This window comes from Ranitomeya variabilis, chromosome 1, assembly GCF_051348905.1.
Source record: "Ranitomeya variabilis isolate aRanVar5 chromosome 1, aRanVar5.hap1, whole genome shotgun sequence".
NCBI lineage: Eukaryota > Metazoa > Chordata > Amphibia > Anura > Dendrobatidae > Ranitomeya > Ranitomeya variabilis.
In genome coordinates this window covers 259,538,375-259,561,719 of record NC_135232.1, presented here as the reverse complement: position 1 = coordinate 259,561,719, position 23,345 = coordinate 259,538,375, and the positions used below count along the sequence as shown (strand labels likewise).

The 23,345-nt window shown below is 50.5% G+C and overlaps 1 protein-coding gene across 1 annotated transcript in view; it reads left to right on the top strand.

Moving 5' to 3' along the window:
* The window catches only part of LOC143813472 (catechol O-methyltransferase-like), an 80,500-nt gene that overhangs the window by 42,578 nt on the left and 14,577 nt on the right, over positions 1-23,345 (top strand). The window contains exons 3-4 of the mRNA XM_077293387.1: positions 339-532; positions 1,892-2,023. Coding sequence (XP_077149502.1) covers positions 339-532; positions 1,892-2,023 — 326 coding nt within the window. The remainder of the gene's footprint in view (positions 1-338; positions 533-1,891; positions 2,024-23,345) is intronic.

Sequence of the window (23,345 nt, the reverse complement as noted above, 5' to 3'; positions counted from 1 at the left end):
AAAGGAAATGTCATCTTTAACTTAAGGCTTTTCGGAGATCATTTAATCTTCAACTTTTTTAACTGTTTACTATAACAGTCAGTTTGACCAGGGGTGCCTAAACTTTTACATTACACTGTATGTTGGTTTATTCAACCTATTTCAACAGGATTGGACAAGTATCAGTATATACAGTATAACTGAACCCAGCTTTATCCCGCTAGGGAGTTGGCAACTCTGCACTCTTATGCAAAAGAGTATGAGGGCAGATACTTATTAGCTAATACAAATGATGTGGATTTTCTTTATTAAAAAATCTGATGACTACGGACCTTTCAGTTACACAATTTTTATTTCAGGTCTCATTCTGGATAATGTGGTCATAGAGACAAATCCAACCACGAGTCTAGAACTTGGCGCATATTGTGGGTATTCTGCTATCCGGATATCCCGTTTACTGAAGCCTGGATGTCGTCTGTTTACTGTGGAAATGAATCCAGAATATGCTGCTGTGGCCAAAGAGATGATACAATTTGCTGGCATGCAAGATAAGGTTCTCATTAAGTAACATAAAAGCTGTAAAGTATAGACAATAGCTAATAAGTGGGAGCAAATCGGTTCTAAATTGGTCAAATTCAGTTAGAATTTACCAACAAATTGTGGATTCAGCAGAATTTTAATTTTTGGGAATTCCATTTGTGCGAATCCAGCTAAATGGCAGCCAGCCACCCACCATTTTGATGTATTCTTTTGGCCAAAGGTGGGGTTTAGAACAATAACAAATTTTAGTTGCCTGCCTTAGTGCTGGGACTCCCCGTTAGTCCTTCGTTAGCTTTCTAAGTCCCAGCTCCATTCCAGGGCCAATGTCCTTTTCACTGTTTGCTAGTACATTTGCATGTCAGGGCCTACCCAGCAACGGCCAAGAAGTGGCCAGAGCGGAGGAGTATAGGGAGCCAGCGGAGGATCGGCGGGGAGCTTAAGCAGCAGTGACAATTGAGGGGCTGCGATATGAATTTTTATTTATTTTAAACTCTTCTTGTCCAATTTACTTATTATGCTTTGCGGACAACTTAGAACATTCTAAATGTCTTTTTTAAATGGCAGTCACGGCTTATTTGAAAAACTTGGAATTTCATGAACGATTTTGAGTTAATTTACCAAATTCAAATTTTGACAGATTTGTGTGTGTCTAATATCTAGTATATAACGCTTAGGCTTTTTTCAGGAGTAATTTCTGCAAATAATGCTAAGGACACAGATGGCCGCATAACATGGACGAATATCGCATCGCAGTGCACGGATTGGCCGGCTGCTCTCCTGACCCGAGCATGCTAGCAGCATAGAATGACAGCTGCCTAGAAATCCATAAAGATGTCACACTCTGGTCATGAGAGCCGCCCGGCCAGTTTAAGCTTTGCAATGCGATTCTCTGTGCAATACTGACATTTGATTGTGCCCTATAGCTACGTTTCCACAACAGTATTTTGATCAGTAATTCACATCAGTATTTGTAATGCAAAATCAGAGGTGGATCAAAAATATAGAAGTGGTGACATGTTTCTATTATACTTTTTCTAAGATTGGTCCACTCCTGGTTTTGGCTTACAAATACTGATGTAATATACTGACCAAATACTGAACATGTAAATGTGACCTCACATATATCATTGAATTATAATAGCTCTGATAACACTGTTTTCAAAAAGCAATCCCAAAAAAATCAGCATAGAATATTTTGTGTTTTTCTTCAATGTAATAGGTAATTTATTACTCATAAGAGTAGTTATTGCATATTAAATAATGAGCAATTTCTATGCATAAGTCTAAGATGATTGTTATGCCACCCCAGACTAACCCAATATTTTAGATATGAAGCTGCATGGAAAGTAAATAAAAATTTTTGTTTCCATAGGTAGAAATCCTGCAGGGCGCCACAGGGGTAATCATTCCAAGCCTGAAAGCAAAGACTGGTGTGGATCATGTGGACTTTGTATTCATGGATCATTTCAAGGAGTACTATGCATCCGACACCAAATTACTTGAGGTGAGTAGGGTTTTAATCATCAACATTAACAGAAATAAACACTTGAAATACATCACTCTGTTTGTAATGACTCAATATAATATGAGTTTTGCTTTGTGTATTGAAGAACTGAAATAAATTAACTTTTTTGATATTATAATTTAGTGACAAGCACTTGTATGTCTTACAGCTGTACTTACATGTAGTTGGGTGCAGAGATATTTCGACAGTGACCGAATCTTTATGATTTGAACTCATACTGCATGAACAGTATGTTTGTTTGATTTTAGAATGAGATAACTGAGATGTTCAGTGGGTACGGAAAGTATTCAGACCCCTTTAAATGTTTCACTCTTTGTTTCATTGCAGTCATTTGGTAAATTAAAAAAATTAACTTGTTTGAATTTACCAAATGGCTGCAATGAAACAGAGTGAAAAATTTAAAGGGGTCTGAATACTTTCCGTACTCACTGTAATTAAAGGGAACCTGTCAGCAGGATTGTGTATCCTACTGACACCTTCAGGTCGGCGCCGTTATACTGATTAAAATGATACCTTGGTTGATGAAATCCGTCTTGTGGTTGTTTAATCTATATTTCTCTAGTCACCTTCCATGACAGCAGTATCGGAGGATTTTTTCCCCCCAAATATGTGACAGGAAACACAAAGAGGTTAAATACCCCTCCCCTTCCTACAACCACCAGTGTTTTTCCGGATACACTAGCATGAATAGTTACCACCAAAGTGCAGGAATCAAACAATAAGAACATCAGATAGGGAGGGAAATTAGTGCTGTCGTGGAAGGTTCCTAAAACCCAAATTACCGGTAAGACTAATTCTATTTTCTCTAGTCACCTTCCACGAAAGCAGTATCGGAGTAATACCAACATCTAATTTCTTAGGGAGGGACCACAACCTGCAGCACTCATCTGCCGAATGTTAAATCCCTATTAAAAATCTAGTCTGTAGTGTCTGGTAAACGTATGGACAGAAGACCAGGTGGCGGCTCTGCATATCTGCTCAGTAGATGCGTCCCCCCTCTCTGGCCACGATGCTGATGCTGAACGTGTAGAGTGAGCCTTCAGTGATGCAGGAGGAGATAAATTCTGCGATGAGTATGCGAGACAGAAAGCTTGTTTGATCCAATTGGCAATCGTATTCTTAGCCGCCTTCTTGGCCTTATTTCGTCCTGAGGGCTGAATGAATACATTTGGTCAATCCTCCAACCTTCGGTTTGTTGGAGGTAGTAGAGAGCCACCCTACAAACATCTAGGGTGTGAAAGGCTTCTTCTTTCGTATTGGATGGATTTGGCAGAATGCACAATATCCTGACCTCTATGAAAGTCCAAGATTACCTTAGACGTAAAGGAGGGATCTAAGCAGAGGATAATGCTATCTGCTGTAACCGTTAATTAGGGCTCTTGCAGCTCTCCTACACGTCTAGCGGAAGTAATTGCTACCTGAAAGACCGTTATAAGGGTAAGGTTTTTTTAAACTCGTAGATGATAAAGGTTCAAATGGGTCTCTGGTTAAACTGTTAAGTACCAGATTTAAATCCCAGGGGGGAATCGGCTACAAAGTCTAGGCCAGAATCTAGCTGCTGAGGTCATGAAATGCTTTATACAGCGATGACTAGCTCAGTTCTGGTCAAAGAAGGAGCTAAGAGCTGACACCTGTACCTTCAGGGTTCTAAGTGTAAGACCTAGATCAAGCCTCTTTTGAAGAAAGTCCAAAATCCGAGCAATGTTAGGATTAAAGGGATCAGGAATATTCGGAGAAAACCAGGACAAACATTTTTTCCAAACCTTGCCATAAATGGCGTTGGTCACTGGCTTCCTATTCATATATACATATCCATCTGTAACGTCCTTGCTAAAATCGGGATCGGAGGGAAGGCATAGGCCAGGTCGAACCTCTGTGCAGTAGCACCATCTTGGAGGAGGCAATTTTTTTTTCTCTAGCAAGATGGCGCTGCCGGTGCCTGCACAGTAGCATCTTTCAATCACTGCTTCAGCCGGCGCCATTTTGAGCCAACTCATTTTTTTAGGAATTTATTTATAACATCAAATAAAAGAATTAAATGCACATCACGTGATCATGCGTGATCACTCAGTATCTATAATATAACGCTGGGAGCGTCACTCTGTCCGAAGCCTCTATAGACTGCGCAAGCGCACGCGCCGGCGCAGTCTAGACCCCACAGAGCGACGCTCCCAGGAGATCGCGGTATGCGTAAACACTGAACGCACACCGCGATCTCCAACGGAGAAGCAGGGACCGCCAGGAGGGTAAGTATGATATATTTACCTGTCCCGTTCTTCCGTTGCGCGCTGCTCCTCCGACCTCCAGTCCACATCCTCTGCCTGTGACGTTCACAGTTCAGAGGGCGCGATGACGCGCTTAATGCGCGCCGCCCTCTGACTGAACAGTCACAGCCAGAGGACCCGGAAGACAGACCGGCGCACAGCGCTGGATCAGGCCCAGGTAACTATAGCAAGTGCCGGGGGCCTGAGCTAGCGGCGACTCCGGCACCTGACCCCCACAGCGCGCCGGTGTCCCCGCCTGCTCAGGCCCCCAGCACCGCCGCGCACAGCCACCGCACCCAGCACAGCCTGAGCCACCGCACCCAGCACAGCCTGAGCCACCGCACCCAGCACAGCCTGAGCCGCCGCACCCAGCACAGCCGCCGCACCCAGCACAGCCACCGCACCCAGCACAGCCGCCCGCACCCAGCACAGCCTGAGCCACCGCACCCAGCACAGCCACGCACAGCCGCCACACCCAGCACAGCCACCGCACCCAGCACAGCCGCCCGCACCCAGCACAGCCACGCACAGCCGCCCGCACCCAGCACAGCCACGCACAGCCGCCCGCACTCAGCACCGCCACGCACAGCCGCCCGCACTCAGCACCGCCACGCACAGCCGCCCACGCACAGCACAGCCACATACAGCCGCCGCACCCAGCATGGCCACACACAGCCACCGCCACGCACAGCCGCCACACCCAGCACCGCCACGCACAGCCGCCCACACCCAGCACAGCCACGCACAGCCGCCCACACCCAGCACAGCCACGCACAGCCGCCCACACCCAGCACAGCCACGCACAGCCGCCCACACCCAGCACAGCCACGCACAGCTGCCCGCACCCAGCACAGCCGCCTGCACTCAGCACAGCCACGCACAGCCGCCCGCACCCAGCACAGCCACGCACAGCCGCCCGCACTCAGCACCGCCACGCACAGCCGCCCGCACTCAGCACCGCCACGCACAGCCGCCCACGCACAGCACAGCCACATACAGCCGCCGCACCCAGCATGGCCACACACAGCCACCGCCACGCACAGCCGCCACACCCAGCACCGCCACGCACAGCCGCCCACACCCAGCACAGCCACGCACAGCCGCCCACACCCAGCACAGCCACGCACAGCCGCCCACACCCAGCACAGCCACGCACAGCCGCCCACACCCAGCACAGCCACGCACAGCTGCCCGCACCCAGCACAGCCGCCTGCACTCAGCACAGCCACGCACAGCCGCCCACACCCAGCACAGCCGCCCACAGCCACGCACAGCTGCCTGCACTCAGCACCGCCACGCACAGCCGCCCACGCACAGCACAGCCACATACAGCCGCCCGCACTCAGCACAGCCGCCCGCACTGATGGGGGCGCAGGATGGAGCAGCACATGATAGGGTGGAGCAGCACATGACAGGATGGGGGCGCAGGATGGAGCAGCACATGACAGGATGGGGGCGCAGGATGGAGAAGCACAGCCACCGCACCCAGCACAGCCACCGCACCCAGCACAGCCACCGCACCCAGCACAGCCACCGCACCCAGCACAGCCGCCACACCCAGCACAGCCACCGCACCCAGCACAGCCGCCCGCACCCAGCACAGCCACGCACAGCCGCCCGCACCCAGCACAGCCACGCACAGCCGCCCGCACTCAGCACCGCCACGCACAGCCGCCCGCACTCAGCACCGCCACGCACAGCCGCCCACGCACAGCACAGCCACATACAGCCGCCGCACCCAGCATGGCCACACACAGCCACCGCCACGCACAGCCGCCACACCCAGCACCGCCACGCACAGCCGCCCACACCCAGCACAGCCACGCACAGCCGCCCACACCCAGCACAGCCACGCACAGCCGCCCACACCCAGCACAGCCACGCACAGCCGCCCACACCCAGCACAGCCACGCACAGCTGCCCGCACCCAGCACAGCCGCCTGCACTCAGCACAGCCACGCACAGCCGCCCACACCCAGCACAGCCGCCCACAGCCACGCACAGCTGCCTGCACTCAGCACCGCCACGCACAGCCGCCCACGCACAGCACAGCCACATACAGCCGCCCGCACTCAGCACAGCCGCCCGCACTGATGGGGGCGCAGGATGGAGCAGCACATGATAGGGTGGAGCAGCACATGACAGGATGGGGGCGCAGGATGGAGCAGCACATGACAGGATGGGGGCGCAGGATGGAGAAGCACAGCCACCGCACCCAGCACAGCCACCGCACCCAGCACAGCCACCGCACCCAGCACAGCCACCGCACCCAGCACAGCCGCCCACACCCAGCACAGCCTGAGCCACCGCACCCAGCACAGCCACGCACAGCTGCCGCACCCAGCACAGCCGCCGCACCCAGCACAGCCACGCACAGCCGCCGCACCCAGCACAGCCACCACACCCAGCACAGCCACGCACACCCACCCACAGCCACGCACAGACGCCTGCACTCAGCACAGCCGCCCACAGCCACGCACAGCCGCCACACCCAGCACAGCCACCGCACCCAGCACAGCCACGCACAGCCGCCCGCACCCAGCACAGCCACGCACAGCCGCCCGCACCCAGCACAGCCACGCACAGCCGCCCGCACTCCGCACCGCCACGCACAGCCGCCCGCACTCAGCACCGCCACGCACAGCCGCCCACGCACAGCACAGCCACATACAGCCGCTGCACCCAGCATGGCCACGCACAGCCACCGCCACGCACAGCCGCCACACCCAGCACCGCCACGCACAGCCGCCCACACCCAGCACAGCCACGCACAGCCGCCCACACCCAGCCGCCCACACCCAGCACAGCCACGCACAGCCGCCCACACCCAGCACAGCCACGCACAGCCGCCCACACCCAGCACAGCCACGCACAGCCGCCCACACCCAGCACAGCCACGCACAGCCGCCCGCACCCAGCACAGCCGCCTGCACTCAGCACAGCCACGCACAGCCGCCCACACCCAGCACAGCCGCCCACAGCCACGCACAGCTGCCTGCACTCAGCACCGCCACGCACAGCCGCCCACGCACAGCACAGCCACATACAGCCGCCCGCACTCAGCACAGCCGCCCGCACTGATGGGGGCGCAGGATGGAGCAGCACATGATAGGGTGGAGCAGCACATGACAGGATGGGGGCGCAGGATGGAGCAGCACATGACAGGATGGGGGCGCAGGATGGAGAAGCACAGCCACCGCACCCAGCACAGCCACCGCACCCAGCACAGCCACCGCACCCAGCACAGCCGCCCACACCCAGCACAGCCTGAGCCACCGCACCCAGCACAGCCACGCACAGCCGCCGCACCCAGCACAGCCGCCGCACCCAGCACAGCCACGCACAGCCGCCGCACCCAGCACAGCCACCGCACCCAGCACAGCCACGCACACCCACCCACAGCCACGCACAGACGCCTGCACTCAGCACAGCCGCCCACAGCCACGCACAGCCGAGTGCACTCAGCACCGCCACGCACAGCCGCCCGCACTCAGCACCGCCACGCACAGCCGCCCACGCACAGCACAGCCACATACAGCCGCCGCACCCAGCATAGCCACGCACAGCCACCGCATCCAGCACAGCCGCCGCACCCAGCACAGCCGCCCACACCGAGCACAGCCACGCACAGCCGCCCGCACCCAGCACAGCCACGCACAGCCGCCCGCACTCAGCACAGCCACGCACAGCCGCCTGCACTCAGCACCGCCACGCACAGCTGCCCGCACTCAGCACCCCCACGCACAGCCGCCCACGCACAGCACAGCCACATACAGCCGCCGGCACTTAGCACAGCCGCCCGCACTGATGGGGGGCGCAGGATGGAGCAGCACATGATAGGGTGGAGCAGCACATGACAGGATGGGGGCGCAGGATGGAGCAGCACATGACAGGATGGGGGCGCAGGATGGAGAAGCACAGCCACCGCACCCAGCACAGCCACCGCACCCAGCACAGCCGCCCACACCCAGCACAGCCTGAGCCACCGCACCCAGCACAGCCACGCACAGCCGCCGCACCCAGCACAGCCGCCGCACCCAGCACAGCCACGCACAGCCGCCGCACCCAGCACAGCCACCGCACCCAGCACAGCCACGCACACCCACCCACAGCCACGCACAGACGCCTGCACTCAGCACAGCCGCCCACAGCCACGCACAGCCGAGTGCACTCAGCACCGCCACACACAGCCGCCCGCACTCAGCACCGCCACGCACAGCCGCCCACGCACAGCACAGCCACATACAGCCGCCGCACCCAGCATAGCCACGCACAGCCACCGCATCCAGCACAGCCGCCGCACCCAGCACAGCCGCCCACACCGAGCACAGCCACGCACAGCCGCCCGCACCCAGCACAGCCACGCACAGCCGCCCGCACTCAGCACAGCCACGCAAAGCCGCCTGCACTCAGCACCGCCACGCACAGCTGCCCGCACTCAGCACCCCCACGCACAGCCGCCCACGCACAGCACAGCCACATACAGCCGCCGGCACTTAGCACAGCCGCCCGCACTGATGGGGGGCGCAGGATGGAGCAGCACATGATAGGGTGGAGCAGCACATGACAGGATGGGGGCGCAGGATGGAGCAGCACATGACAGGATGGGGGAGCAGGATGGAGCAGCACAGCCACCGCACCCAGCACAGCCACCGCACCCAGCACAGCCGCCGCACCCAGCACAGCCACCGCACCTAGCACAGCCACGCACAGCCGCCCGCAGCCACGCACAGCCGCCTGCACTCAGTACCGCCACGCACAGCCGCCCACAGCTACGCACAGCCGCCCGCACTCAGCACCGCCACGCACAGCCCCCAGCACAGCCACGCAGCCGCCCGCACCCAGCACAGCCACGCACAGCGCCCGAACCCAGCACAGCCACGCCCAGCCGCCCGAACCCAGCACAGCCACGCGCAGCCGCCCGAACCCAGCACAGCCACGCGCAGCCGCCCGAACCCAGCACAGCCACGCGCAGCCGCCCGCACCCAGCACAGCCACGCGCAGCCGCCCACGCACAGCACAGCCACATACAGCCGCCCGCACTCAGCACAGCCGCCCGCACTGATGGGGGCGCAGGATGGAGCAGCACATGATAGGATGGAGGCGCAGGATGGGAGCACATGACAGGATGGGGATGCAGGATGGAGCAGCACATGACAGGATGGGGATGCAGGATGGATCAGCACATGACAGGGTGGGGGCGCAGGATGGAGCAGCACATGACAGGATGGGAGAGCAAGATGGGAGCAGCACATACCAGGATGGAGACCATATACCAATATAAATGCTCGCCACCTGGGCGTAGAACGGGTTCAATAGCTAGTACATAATATTCATTGTGTAAACCAGTGTTTCCCAAACTCAGTCCTCACGAACCCCACGGCCCCTGTTTTCAGGATTTCCATAGTGAAGCACAAGTGAGAGAATTCCTGAAGCCTTGATGATACTTCCACCATCTGTGCAACACTAATGAAATCCTGAAAACATGACCCGTGGGGGCTGTGAGAACTGGAGTTTGGGAAACACTGGTGTAAACTAAGGGGCAGGTCACTGAATGATCAGTGACCTGTCAGAAGCCACACAGATGAATAGCTAATCAGAGCACCACATGAAGACGGCCACCCTGGACCACGAGCATATCAAGAACTCAAAACTGAAAATAAAAATTGCACAATATCCACAAGACGGATTTTCATCAACTGCTGTATAATTTAAATCAGTTAAACGGCGCCAACCTGACAGTGTCTGTAGGTTACTCAGCACAATCCTGCTGACAGGTTTAATTAAAGTAGTTGAACAAAAATATCCTGGGAAATGTTTAGGAATTTCAACCATTTTTCTACAAAGCCTCCTCATTTCTGGGGCTCAAAAGTAATGGAACAAATTAATTTTACCAGAAAATAAAATATTTGTTTAATCCCTTAGGCTACGTTCACATTTGCGTTGTGCGCCGCAGCGTCGGGCGCTGCAGCGTCGCCGCATGCGTCATGCGCCCCTAAATTTAACATGGGGGCGCATGGACATGCGTTGTGTTGCGTTTTGTGACGCATGCGTCTTTTTGGGCGCACGCGTCAGGGCGCAGAGGACGCAGCAAGTTGCATTTTTTTTGCGTCCAAAATCATGCAAAAAAAGGACGCATGCGTCACAAAACAATGCGTTTTGCATGCGTTGTGCGTTGCTTCGCCGATGCGGCGCCGACGCAACACACAACAACGCAAATGTGAAGGTAGCCTTAGTGACAGAGCCAATTTGGTAATTAATGACCAAGCTAATTTTTACAATTCTGACCACTGTCATTATATGAGGTTATAGCTCTGGAACGCTTCAACGTAGCCCACTGATTCTGGGAATGTTTTTTCGTGACATATTGTACTTCATGTTAGGTTGGTAACATTTCTTCGATATAACTTGCGTTTATTTATGGAAAAAAAATGGAAATTTGGCAAATGTTGAAAATTTTGCAATTTTCTATTTTTGTACACTTAACTCAGAGTGGTGTCACACAAAATAGTTAATAAATAACATTTCCCACATGTCTACTTTATATCAGTACAATTTTGGAAACATATTTTTTTTTTGTTAGGACATTATAAAGGTCAAAAGTTGACCAGCAATTTCTCGTTTTTCCGACAAAATTGTTTTTTTTTTTTTTTTAGGGACCACCTCACATTTGAAGTGAGTTTAGGGGCGTCAATATACCAGAAAATACCCAAAAGTGACACTATTCTAAAAAATGCACCCCTCAAGGTGTGCAAAACCACATTCAAGAAATGTATTAACCCTTCAGGTGCTTCACGAGAAAAAAAGCAATGTGGAAGGAAAAAAAATGAACATTTTATTTTTTTCACAAAAAATTTATCACAGTGATCAAAATGAACCAAAAGGAAAAATTTCCTATTATTGCCGGCGGCCCGGGGGACTTCACGGGGGGTTTCAGGGACACCGGAGGTACCGGGGGGGGGATCCCATCTCTCTCTCCTCTGATGTGCGATCACAATTAAATAAGAAATCTGATTTATCTTTTTATTTTTTTTTTTCCGGTCGCCGTAATTCCATTACCCCTGGCTCTTTTAGTTAACGCCAGGGGGGGGCGACAGGTTCACTTTAACCCCTTCATGACCCAGCCTATTTTGTCCTTAATGACCTGGCCGTTTTTTGCAATTCTGACCAGTGTACCTTTATGAGGTAATAACTCAGGAACGCTTCAACGGATCCTAGCGGTTCTGAGATTGTTTTTTCGTGACATATTGGGCTTCATGTTGGTGGTAAATTTAGGTTGATAATTTTTGCGTGAAAAAAATGAAAATTTGGCGAAAATTTTGCAATTTTCAAATTTTGAATTTTTATTCTGTTAAACGAGAGAGTTATGCGACACAAAATAGTTAATAAATAACATTACCCACATGTCTACTTTACATCAACACAATTTTGGAAACAAAATTTTTTTTTGCTAGGAAGTTATAAGGGTTAAAATTTGACCAGCGATTTCTCATTTTTACAACGAAATTTACAAAACCATTTTTTTAGGGACCACCTCACACTTGAAGTCAGTTTGAGGGTTCTATATGGCTGAAAAAAACCCAAAAGTGACACCATTCTAAAAACTGCACCCCTCAAGGTGCTCAAAACCACATTCAAGAAGTTTATTAACCCTTCAGGTGTTTCACAGCAGCAGAAGCAACATGGAAGGAAAAAATGAACATTTAACTTTTTAGTCACAAAAATGATCTTTTAGCAACAATTTTTTTTATTTTTCCAAGGGTAAAAAGAGAAACTGGACCCCAAAAGTTATTGTACAGTTTGTCCTGAGTACGCAGATACCCCATATGTGGAGGGGAACCACTGTTTGGGCGCACGACAGGGCTAGGAAGGGAAGGAGCGCCATTTGACTTTTTCAATGAAAAATTGGCTCCAATCTTTAGCGGACACCATGTCGTGTTTGGAGAGCCCCTGTGTGCCTAAACATTGGAGCTCCCCCACAAGTGACCCCATTTTGGAAACTAGACCCCTCAAGGAGCTTATCTAGATGCATAGTGAGCACTTTGAACCCCCAGGTGCTACACAAATTGATCCGTAAAAATGAAAAAGTACTTTTTTTTTTCACCCAAAATTTTTTTTTGGGCCTCAATTTTTTCGTTTTCACATGGGCAACAGGATTATATGGATCTTAAAATGTGTTGGGCAATTTCTCCTGAGTACACCGATACCTCGTATGTGGTCACAAACCACTGTTTGTGCACACGGCAAGGCTTGGAAGGGAAGGAGCGCCATTTGACTTTTGAATGAACGATTTGCTCCAATCGTTAGCGGACACCATGTTTTGTTTGGAGAGCCCCTGTGGGCCTAAACATTGGAGCTTCCACACATGTGACCCCATTTTGGAAACTAGACCTCCCATGGAACTAATCTAGATGTGCGGTGACCACTTTAAACCCCCCAAGTGCTTCACAGAAGCATTTCTTTCCTCAAAAATGATGTTTTAGCAAGCAATTTTTTATTTTCACAAGGGTAGCAGGAGAAATTGGACCCCAATAGTTGTTGGCCAGTTTGTCCGGAGTATGCTGGTACCCCATATGTGGGGATAAACCACTGTTTGGGCACACGTCAGGGCTCGGAAGGGAAGTAGTGACTTTTGAAATGCAGACTTTGATGGAATGGTCTGCGGGCGTCACGTTGCGTTTGCAGAGACCCTGATGTGCCTAAACAGTAGAAACCCCCCACAAGTGACCCCAGTTTGGAAACTAGACCCACCAAGGAACTTATCTAGATGTGTGGTGAGCACTTTGAACCCCCAAGTGCTTCACAGAAGTTTACAACGCAGAGCCGTGAAAATAAAAAATAATTTTTCTTTCCTGAAAAATTATGTTTTAGCAAGCAATGTTTTATTTTCGCAAGGGTAACTGGAGAAATTGGACCCCAATAGTTGTTGCCCAGTTTGTCCTGAGTATGCTGGTACCCCATATGTGGGGGTAAACCACTGTTTGGGCGCACGTCAGGGCTCGGAAGGGAGGGAGCACCATTTGACTTTTTGAACGCAAGATTGGCTGGAATCAATGGTGGCGCCATGTTGCGTTTGGAGACCCCTGATGTGCCTAAACAGTGGAAACCCCTCAATTCTAACTCCAACACTAACCCCAACACACCCCTTACCCTAATCACAACCCTAACCCCAACACACCCCTAACCACAACCCTAACCACAACCCTAACCCCAACACATTCGTGTGAGATTTTTCCGCACCACTTTTTAAAAATCCGCAGGTAAAAGGCACTAGGGTTGAGCGAAACGGGTCGGCCATTTTCAGAAGTCGCCGACTTTTGGCAAAGTCGGGTTTCATGAAACCCGACCCGACCCCTGTGTGGGGTCGGCCATGAGGTCGGCGATCTTCTGAATCTGGTATCGGAATTCCGATACCGAGTTCCGATATGTTTGCGATATCGGAAATCGGTATCGGAATCCATATTTAAGTGTAAAATATAGAATCAAAATAAAAAATATTGATATACTCACCCTCGGACGCGCCCTGGTACTAACTGGCAGCCTTCCTTCCTAAGAATGAGCGCGTGAATGACCTGCGGTGACGGAAAGAAGCCGAGGGTGAGTATATTCCTATTAGGTATATACTCACCCTCGGACGCGCCCTGCTTCTTTCCGGCAGCCTTCCTTCTTAAGAATGAGCGCGTGAAGGGCCTTAGATGACTTGTGATTGGTCGCAGCCGCCCATGTGACCGCTCACGCGACCAATGACAAGCCGTGACGTCATCTAAGGCCCTTCACACGCTCATTCTTAAGAAGGAAGGCTGCCGGAAAGAAGCAGGGCGCGTCCGAGGATGAGTATATACCTAATAGGAATATACTCACCCTCGGCTTCTTTCCGGCAGCCTTCCTTCCTAAGAATGAGCGCGTGAAGGGCCTTAGATGACGTCACGGCTTGTGATTGGTCGCGGCCGCCCATGTGACCGCTCACGCGACCAATGACAAGCCGTGACGTCATCTAAGGCCCTTCACACGCTCATTCTTAAGAAGGAAGGCTGCCGGAAAGAAGCAGGGCGCGTCCGAGGATGAGTATATACCTAATAGGAATATACTCACCCTCGGCTTCTTTCCGGCAGCCTTCCTTCCTAAGAATGAGCGCGTGAAGGGCCTTAGATGATGTCACGGCTTGTGATTGGTCGCGGCCGCCCATGTGACCGCTCACGCGACCAATCACAAGCCGTGACGTCACCGCAGGTCATTCACGCGCTCATTCTTAGGAAGGAAGGCTGCCAGTTAGTACCAGGGCACGTCCGAGGGTGAGTATATCAATATTTTTTATTTTGATTCTTTATTTTACACTTAAATATGGATCCCAGGGCCTGAAGGAGAGTTTCCTCTCTTTCAGACCCTGGGAACCATAGTATCCCATTGCACTGCATTGGGTTTCGTGTTTCGGCCGACCCCAACTTTTTTATAGGATCGGCCGATTTCACTCGACCCGACTTTTGAGAAAGTCGGGTTTCGTGAAACCCGACCCGATCCTATAAAAATAAAAGTCGCTCTACCCTAAAAGGCACTGTGTTTTACCTGCGGTTTTACATCGGATTTCCAGTGTTTTTTGTGCGGATTTCACCTGCGGATTCCTGTTGAGGAACAGGTGTAAAACGCTGCAGAATCCGCACAAAGAATTGACATGCTGCGGAAAATACAATGCAGCGTTTCCGCGCTGTATTTTTCGCACCATAGGCACAGCGGATTTGGTTTTACATAGGTTTACAAGGTACTGTAAACGTGATGGGAAAACTGCTACGAATCCGCAGCAGCCAATCCGCCGCGGATCCGCAGCCAAATCCGCACCATGTGCACATAGCCTAATTCTAACCCTAACCCTTGCCCTAGCCCTAACCCTAGTTCTAACCCTAACCCTAGTGGAAAAATAAAATACCGGTTTTTACGTACCGGTAATAGGATTTTACAGAGTCCACGACAGCACCCACAACGAGAGAGGGGATCCGCCCACCTTCCGGACAGGAACCTACAGGTTAAAAAGGGGCGGCCCCCCTCGCCCTCCAGTTTGTGTTCCAGAGTACAAGGGATACCGCCAATGAATCAGTACATGATAATATTATCTTAAACATTACTAAATACCACCACCTCTATAGAGTGATCTCTAAAGCACACCTTCCAACAGAGTGCAGGAATAAGTAACTAAATACGGGGGGGAATGCATGGGTGCTGTCGTGGACTCTGTAAAATCCTATTACCGGTACGTAAAAACCGGTTTTCCTATCGCCACGACAGCACCCACAACGAGAGACTTTCAAAGACTAATCACCTGGGAGGGATTACAGCACTAAGTACTGAACGGCCAAACTGTAAGCTGGAATTAGCAGATAGATCAAGGCGATAGTGTTTATAAAAGGTGGAAGGTGATGACCAAGTTGCCGCCTTACATATCATTTCAATGGGGACATCTGCCTTCTCCGCCCAGGATGATGCCATGGCCCAAGTGGAGTGCGCCCTGATGCCTTCTGGTGGTGTTACTCCCTTGGCAGAGTAGGCAAGACATATCGCTTCTCTAATCCATCTGGCGATAGAGTTTTTCGTGACACCAGAACCCTTTTTCTGACTCTGGAAAGAAATAAACAGAGCCCTACTCTGTCTCCAGCTTTGTGTCCTATCCAGGTATTCTAATATTGCCCTCTTTACGTCTAAGGTATGATATTTCTCCTCCTCCTCTGAACCTGGATCTTCATAGAAAGATGGTAAATAAATCTCCTGACTTCTATGAAATTTAGTTGCCACTTTTGGCAAGTATGCAGGATCAGGTTTTAAGACAATCTTATCCTGGAGAACTATTAAGTAGGGAGGATCTACTGACAGCGCATGTATATCACTGACCCTCCTGGCAGATGTTAATGCTAAAAGTAGAGCTGTTTTTAAGGTTAAATTTTTAATCGAAATAGATTCTAATGGCTCAAAGGGAGGTTCGGTCAATGCGTCAAGCACCAGATTTAGATCCCAAGGGGGGATTCTTACAATATGGATTGGTTTAGAACGCTGACATGCCTTAATAAACCTAGCAACCCATCTATTACCAGCTATATCACTGTTGTACAGAGCTCCTAAGGCTGACACATGAACCCTTAGAGTGTTGACCGCTAGACCCAATTCCCAGCCTTTCTGAAGGAATTCTAAAATGGCTGAAATCGGAGCATTATCTCCCAATGGTTTCTGATAAAACATAAGGAATTTTTTCCAAATTTTCGAATAGATTTTTGTTGTAACCTCCTTCCTGCTTTTCAATAAGGTAGTTATTAAAGCATCGGAGAACCCCCTCTCCTTCAGAAGCTCCCTCTCAAGTTCCACGCTGTTAAGTGAAGAGTCTCCAAGTTTGGATGACGAAATGGACCTTGAGAGAGGAGATCTGGAACCACTGGCAACACCCAGGGATCGGTGACAGACATTGTTTTGAGGAGAGAAAACCAAGGCCTCCTGGGCCAGAAGGGGGCGATTAAAATTACTCTGGCTCCTTCCTCCCGGATCTTCCTGAGAACTATCGGAATTAGACACATAGGAGGGAAGGCATATGCTAGCCGGAAGTCCCAATGGACGCGAAGGGAGTCCACTATGAGAGGTTGGTCTGCTATGTGTAGGGATGCGAACCTCCTGACTTTCCTGTTCTCCCTCGTAGCAAACAGATCTATTGTCGGCAATCCCCACAGGTTGGCTATCTGATTGAATATGTGCTGGTCTAGGGACCACCCTCCCTGACGAAGGGAATGGCGACTGAGGTAGTCTGCTTCTATATTGAGTTTCCCTTCTATATGAACTGCCGACAGAGACTGTAAGTGATCCTCGGCCAGAGACAATATCTGTGCTGCAGTGGTCATTAGGGATCGTGACCTTGTCCCTCCCTGATGATTGATGTAGGACACCACAGTCATGTTGTCTGTCTGTATTTGTACGTGCGAATTCTTCAGGGAAGGTAGCAAGCAAAGAAGAGCCTGGTTGACTGCAGCCAGCTCTCTTAGGTTTGAGGAATTTTGGGACTCTAGAATTGACCAACGCCCCTGGGTTAGAATGTCTCCCATATGGGCTCCCCAACCGAACGGACTGGCATCTGTCGTGACCACGTTGTCCGGAGTGATGGTCCAGAGGACTCCTTTTGACAAATGTACTGGATCTAGCCACCATCTGAGGTCGTGAAGAGTGGCAGGTGATATACTGAACTTCCCGCTCGGAGCACCGTGAAGATCCTTCTCTGCTTGAAGCACCTCGTATTGAAGCATTCGGGTGTGAGATTGAGCCCATCTCACCGCCGATATACACGCAGTCAAAGATCCTAGAAGAGACATTGCGTCTCTTAAACTTAAGTTTGGAGCTTTCCTTACGGCCGTGATCTTCTGAATGATCTTCTGCTTCTTTCCTTCTGGTAGGAAGGATGACTGATTTTCTGAGTCTAGAAGAACACCTAGGAATGATTGATGTCTTGTGGGTTCTAGTTTTGACTTTTCCCAGTTGATTATCCATCCGAGTCCCTGTAGGGATGATATTATGGCATTTACCCTAGATGTACACTGAGTGATAGAATTTCCAATTATCAAAAAATCGTCTAGATAGGGCACTACCAGGGTTTCTTTTTCCCTGACATGGGCCATTACTTCCGACACAACCTTTGTAAAAATTCTAGGTGCCATGGATAGGCCAAAGGGCATTGCTAAAAACTGGAAATGCTTAATCTGATGGTTTACCCATACTGCCATCCTGAGGAATTGCTGATGATCTCGGTGAACTGGAAGATGGTAATACGCATCTTTGAGATCCAACACTGACATGTAGCACCTAGGAAACAAAAGCTTAGTTGTTGATCTGATGGATTCCATTTTAAAAGCGTGGTACTGAAGATATTCATTCAATTTACGTAAATTTATAATAGTCCTAAAGGACCCATCAGGCTTAGAGATTAAGAACAGCGGAGAATAAAACCCCGTTTTCTCCTGATGTTTCGGTACTTCTTCAATAACTCGCTTTGTAATCAATTGTTGAATCTCTAATTCTAAGGCCTGTTGTTGGGCCGGAGTATCCAGCGATGTTACAATAAAATGATTTGGGGGAGTTCTCAAAAACTCTAATTTTAAACCTGACCCGACTACCCCCATTATCCAGGCACTAGAAGTTATCTTCTGCCATTCTGCTGAGAAGAACTTTAGTCTTCCCCCTACTGGCAGACCTGCTTTATCTGCGTCTCCGTCTTGAGAAAGATGAAGGGTTTTTATAGTATCCACCTTTCTTCTTCTGATCCGACGTCTCCCAGTCACGATTATATCCCTGCTGGTCTGACTGGAATTTCCTGAAGGGCATGCGTCTCCGGAAGGCGTTCCTAAAAGTGGGATTAAATGTTTTAGGAAATCCCTTCTTCCTATCCTCTGCCTTTGCAAGGATGTCATCTAGCACCGGGCCGAATAGGTACTCACCCCTACATGGAATAGAGCATAATTTGGCTTTTGCCTGGGCATCCCCCTTCCAGGTCTTTAGCCAAAGCGCCCGTCGGGCTGCATTTGAGAGCCCGGCCGATCTTGCAGCCAATTTCAGGGAGTCAATTGAGGCATCTGCCAGATAAGCCGCTCCTTCTCTGACCTGAGACAGGGAGTTTAGTAATTTATCCCTAGGTGTTTTGGCTTTAAGCTGTTCTTCCAGCTGAGTCACCCAGACCATGATTGATCTCGCCGTACAGGTGCCTGCGATTGCAGGTTTAAAGGCTCCAGATGATGCCTCCCACACCTTCTTAAGGAGCATGTCAGCCTTCCTGTCTGAGGGATCTTTAAGAAGTCCTACATCCTCTAATGGTAGTGAGGCTGTTTTTGAGGTAGAGGCTACTGCCGCATCCACTTTCGGGACTTTCACCCACTGAGATAAGGTGTCATCCTCAAAGGGGTACCTTCTCTTTGCGGCCGAAGGTAAGAACCCCCTATCCAGCTTGTCCCATTCTTGTCTGACCAGATCTTTAATGGTCTCTACCACGGGGAAACCTTTGCGACTTCTCTGATTCAGTCCTGCAAACATGATTTCCTGGGTGGTTTTTGGCTCTTTGCTCTCTGCCACCCCCATAGTTGCACGGACTGCTTTAATTAAAGTCTCCATATTATCAGTGGAGAAACAAGGCCTTCCTTCCTCATCTGAGGAGGCTGATGATGAACTCTCCGAGCACTCACCCTCTTGTAATGAAGGGCTGGAATCGGATATTATCTCCATGCTACTTTTCTCATGCCGTTTAATTTTAAGGGACGATTTTATTTCTTCCCTAATTACTTCCCTTAAGTCTGATACACGAAGGGGGGCCTCTTCCTCTAACGTACGGCATATACACAACTGACATAATTTCTTTAGATAGGTGTCAGCTAGTGGCTCCGTGCATAACGCGCACTGCTTATGCTTGGATTTTGAGGTCTTTTTTCCCTATAAAAAAGCATAGTACAGGAGACAATCTGTATCAGTCAATGGCTCAAATATCAAACTCACCACTGCTGATGAAACAATAGAGTACCGGTTTCTGAGGGGGTGAGATGCGACGTGACGCGCCAGAGTCCTGCTGCCCGCGTGCCACATCTCCAGTGTGAGATCTGCTGCTGCTCCTTTGCTCAGCTAATTGTCGGTGTTCGGCGTCTCCTGTAGAAGACATGTTGCCGCACACTACTCACCAAGCGCTGCCTTCTTTTCAAAGGTCCCGCGCTCTTCCTCCCGGCCTCCTCCGGAAGTCGTTCATCTACTTCCGGGTCATAAGTGCCGACGTGCTCCTGCAGCGTCGCACACGTGTGGACGACCCGGGGCGGCGCGCCTTCCCCCGGGAACGCCACCTCGACCGCTCAGCCATTCCCCGAGCTGGTCCTTGCCAGACGAGGGGGGAGGCTGAAAACAGAACCTCCCCCGACGCTGCTTCCAGGCCCCCGACTCTGCCGTTCTCACCCGGACACCGCACAGAGGCTTGGCGGACCTGGGTAAGCAAAACCTGTAGGCTCCCGCCGTCCGGACAGGAACCCAAACTGGAGGGCGAGGGGGGCCGCCCCTTTTTAACCTGTAGGTTCCTGTCCGGAAGGTGGGCGGATCCCCTCTCTCGTTGTGGGTGCTGTCGTGGCGATAGGAAAATATTTTCTTTATTTTATTATTGTGATAGGTTTTATCACAGTGATCAAAATGTACCTGGAACGAATTTGCCGGCCGACAGATTCGGCAGGCACACTGCGCATGCACCCGCCATTTTGGAAGATGGCGGCGCCCATGGAGCAGACGGACGGACACCGGGAGGCTCGGTAAGTATGAGGGGGGGGGGGATCGGAGCACGGGGGGGGGGGGATCGGAGCACGGGGGGGGATCGGAGCGCGGGGGGAGCAGACAGAACGGAGGAGCGGACAGGCGGACGGAGGGGAGTACGGGACAGAACGGAGGACTGGGGAGGAGATCGGTGGCGGGGGGCAGATCAGGGTTTCCAGCCATGGCCGTTGATATAGCAGCATCGGCCATGGCTGGATTGTAATATTTCACCAGTTTTCATAGGTGAAATATTACAAATCGCTCTGATTGGCTGCTTCACTTTCAACAGCCAATCAGAGCGATCGTAGCCATGGGGGGGTGAAGCCACCCCCCCGGGCTGAAGTACCACTCCCCCTGTCCCTTGCAGATCGGGTGAAATTGGAGATAACCCTTTCACCCGATCTGCAGGGACACGATCCCTCCATGACGCATATGCTGCGTCACAGGTCGGATTGGCACCGACTTTCATGACGCAGCGTATGCGTCATAGGTCGGGAAGGGGTTAATAATGGCGATCGCCACACTGGAGTCAGTAAAAACCAACCCGAATCATGTTCTCTGGGATCTCCGCTACCCCCGGTAGCCGAGATGCTGGAGAAATTCTGACACTGGGGGCACTATACACTTATTTCTCAGCTCCGTTAAAAAGCAGCGCTGAGGCAAAAGTACCCTTAACTGCCGCAGTTAAAAGGCATATCGGCGATAGTTAAGGGTTTAATACTTTGTACAGAATCCAATGAAGGCATTGACTGCCTGAAATCTGGAAACCAAGGATGTCACCAAAGGCTGGGCTTTCTCCTTTGTGGTGCTTTGTCTTTACTGCAGCTGACTTCAGTTGCTTTTTTTGTGGGTCTATCTGCCTTACATTTTTAATTAATCATGTGAAATGCATGCTTGATGGGGTTGAGATCTATTGAATGACTCGGCCATTGCAAAATATTCCACTTCTTTTCCTTAAACTCCTGGGTTGCTCTCACGGTATGTTTTAGGTCATTGTCCATCTGTACTGTGAAGCTCCATACAATCAACCTTACTCCATTAGGTTGCATATGAGCAGAAAGTATAGCCCTGTACACTTCAGAATTCATCTAACTGCTTGTTGTCAGTCACATCATCATTGAACACTAGGGATCTAGTGCCATTGGAAGCCATGCAGGCCCATGCCATCGCAGTGCCTCCACCATGCATTACAGAGGATGTGGTGTGCTTGAGCCGTTCCAAGCCTTCTCCATACTTTCTTCTTCCAATCATTGTGGTATAGGATGATTTTAGATACATCTGACCAAAGCATGCTTTTTCCAGAACTGGGGCTGCTTCTTTAGATGTTTTTTTGTAAGCCAAAACTAGGAGTGAGCGAAAAATGCAGAAGTGGTGCGTGTGTTTCCATTATACTTTTCCTCTGAGTGTTCACAAACCACCAACACAACCACATATTAAAGGAGATTCTAAGCTTATATTCATATAATGTCAATCATAGACCCCCATGTGGACACTTTCTCATAGCGGACATATCAATTACATAGCAACCCAATTCCACTCGGGAATAAAACGATGTACTAGTCCAATTTAAAATTCATATATTCTTTATTAGAAACAATAACAATACAAAATTGCCAGGTCTATGTCACTTACAACCATGAAAAACATTAATACCAGGGCACATCACACCCCTGTATATCCCCACCAGTGTACATATATCATATCAGAATAATCTATAATACTAAAAATGGGGGTCTTAACCCCATATTTGCTGCTACCCTAAGCCAACCATCCGTCACAAGTGTGACTCCTAACTACATCAAGTCCCAATCAGAGACTTCATGTTATAATCAATAGGTATTATATACTCACTATAAAGTGCAGAGTGTGCAGCTAGAGGTAGGGAACCAGGAGAGTGTGCGCCCTCCCCAACGCGTGTTTCAGTCCGTCCTTCGTCAGGGGCACACACTTCCTCATGTCCTGTGCATTAAATAGTACTGATTCACTTGTGGCCGCCAATGATTCATAGCGGCGTCCTACCGGATGTGACCCGTGCATCCCCACGGCAACCACGACACCACAGAGCGTCGGCGTCACACAGCACCGCATATTGACGCCGAATGCCCCGGGGAGTCACAGGAGCCGAGTGGGACCGCGCATGCAGGCAGAGGCATAGCATCGCATATTGTATATATGTATATAAGATGATTATAAACGGTGGTCTATTATTCATTATACGGCAATGTAAATCCATCTATTGTCACCACCGCAATTATAACAATCAGTTATCATATCAACATAGATGTCCGCACCTTATTTTGTACAGAGTAATTAACATAATAAACATAATTAAATACTAAGGCATAGTTGCTTATGTTGCCATATTCCTCGTTTGGGAGGCCACAGGAATAAATGAGTCCATTCATCAGATACGGTTTGAAGGATCAGTATAGTTATTTAAACCACCTTGAATCGCTGCACAGAGAACAAGAGAAATTAATAAAACTATAATTAAAACATTAAAATGAATAAAATCAATATCTTTCATAGTTGAAGCCTTTCTCGATATATTCAGACAAGCCATCAAAGAAAAGGGGCATAGCTCAAATTCTCATTTAGTCCAGATAAATGTAAGGTACCTAAGGTCCAAATCCACCTGGACTCCATCTGGGCCAATTTTTTCAGAATATCACCCCTCCGAATCCCTACCTCTGCCATATCTATTCCTCTCACCCTGAGGAGGCCGCCATCACAGCCACGATATAAATTAA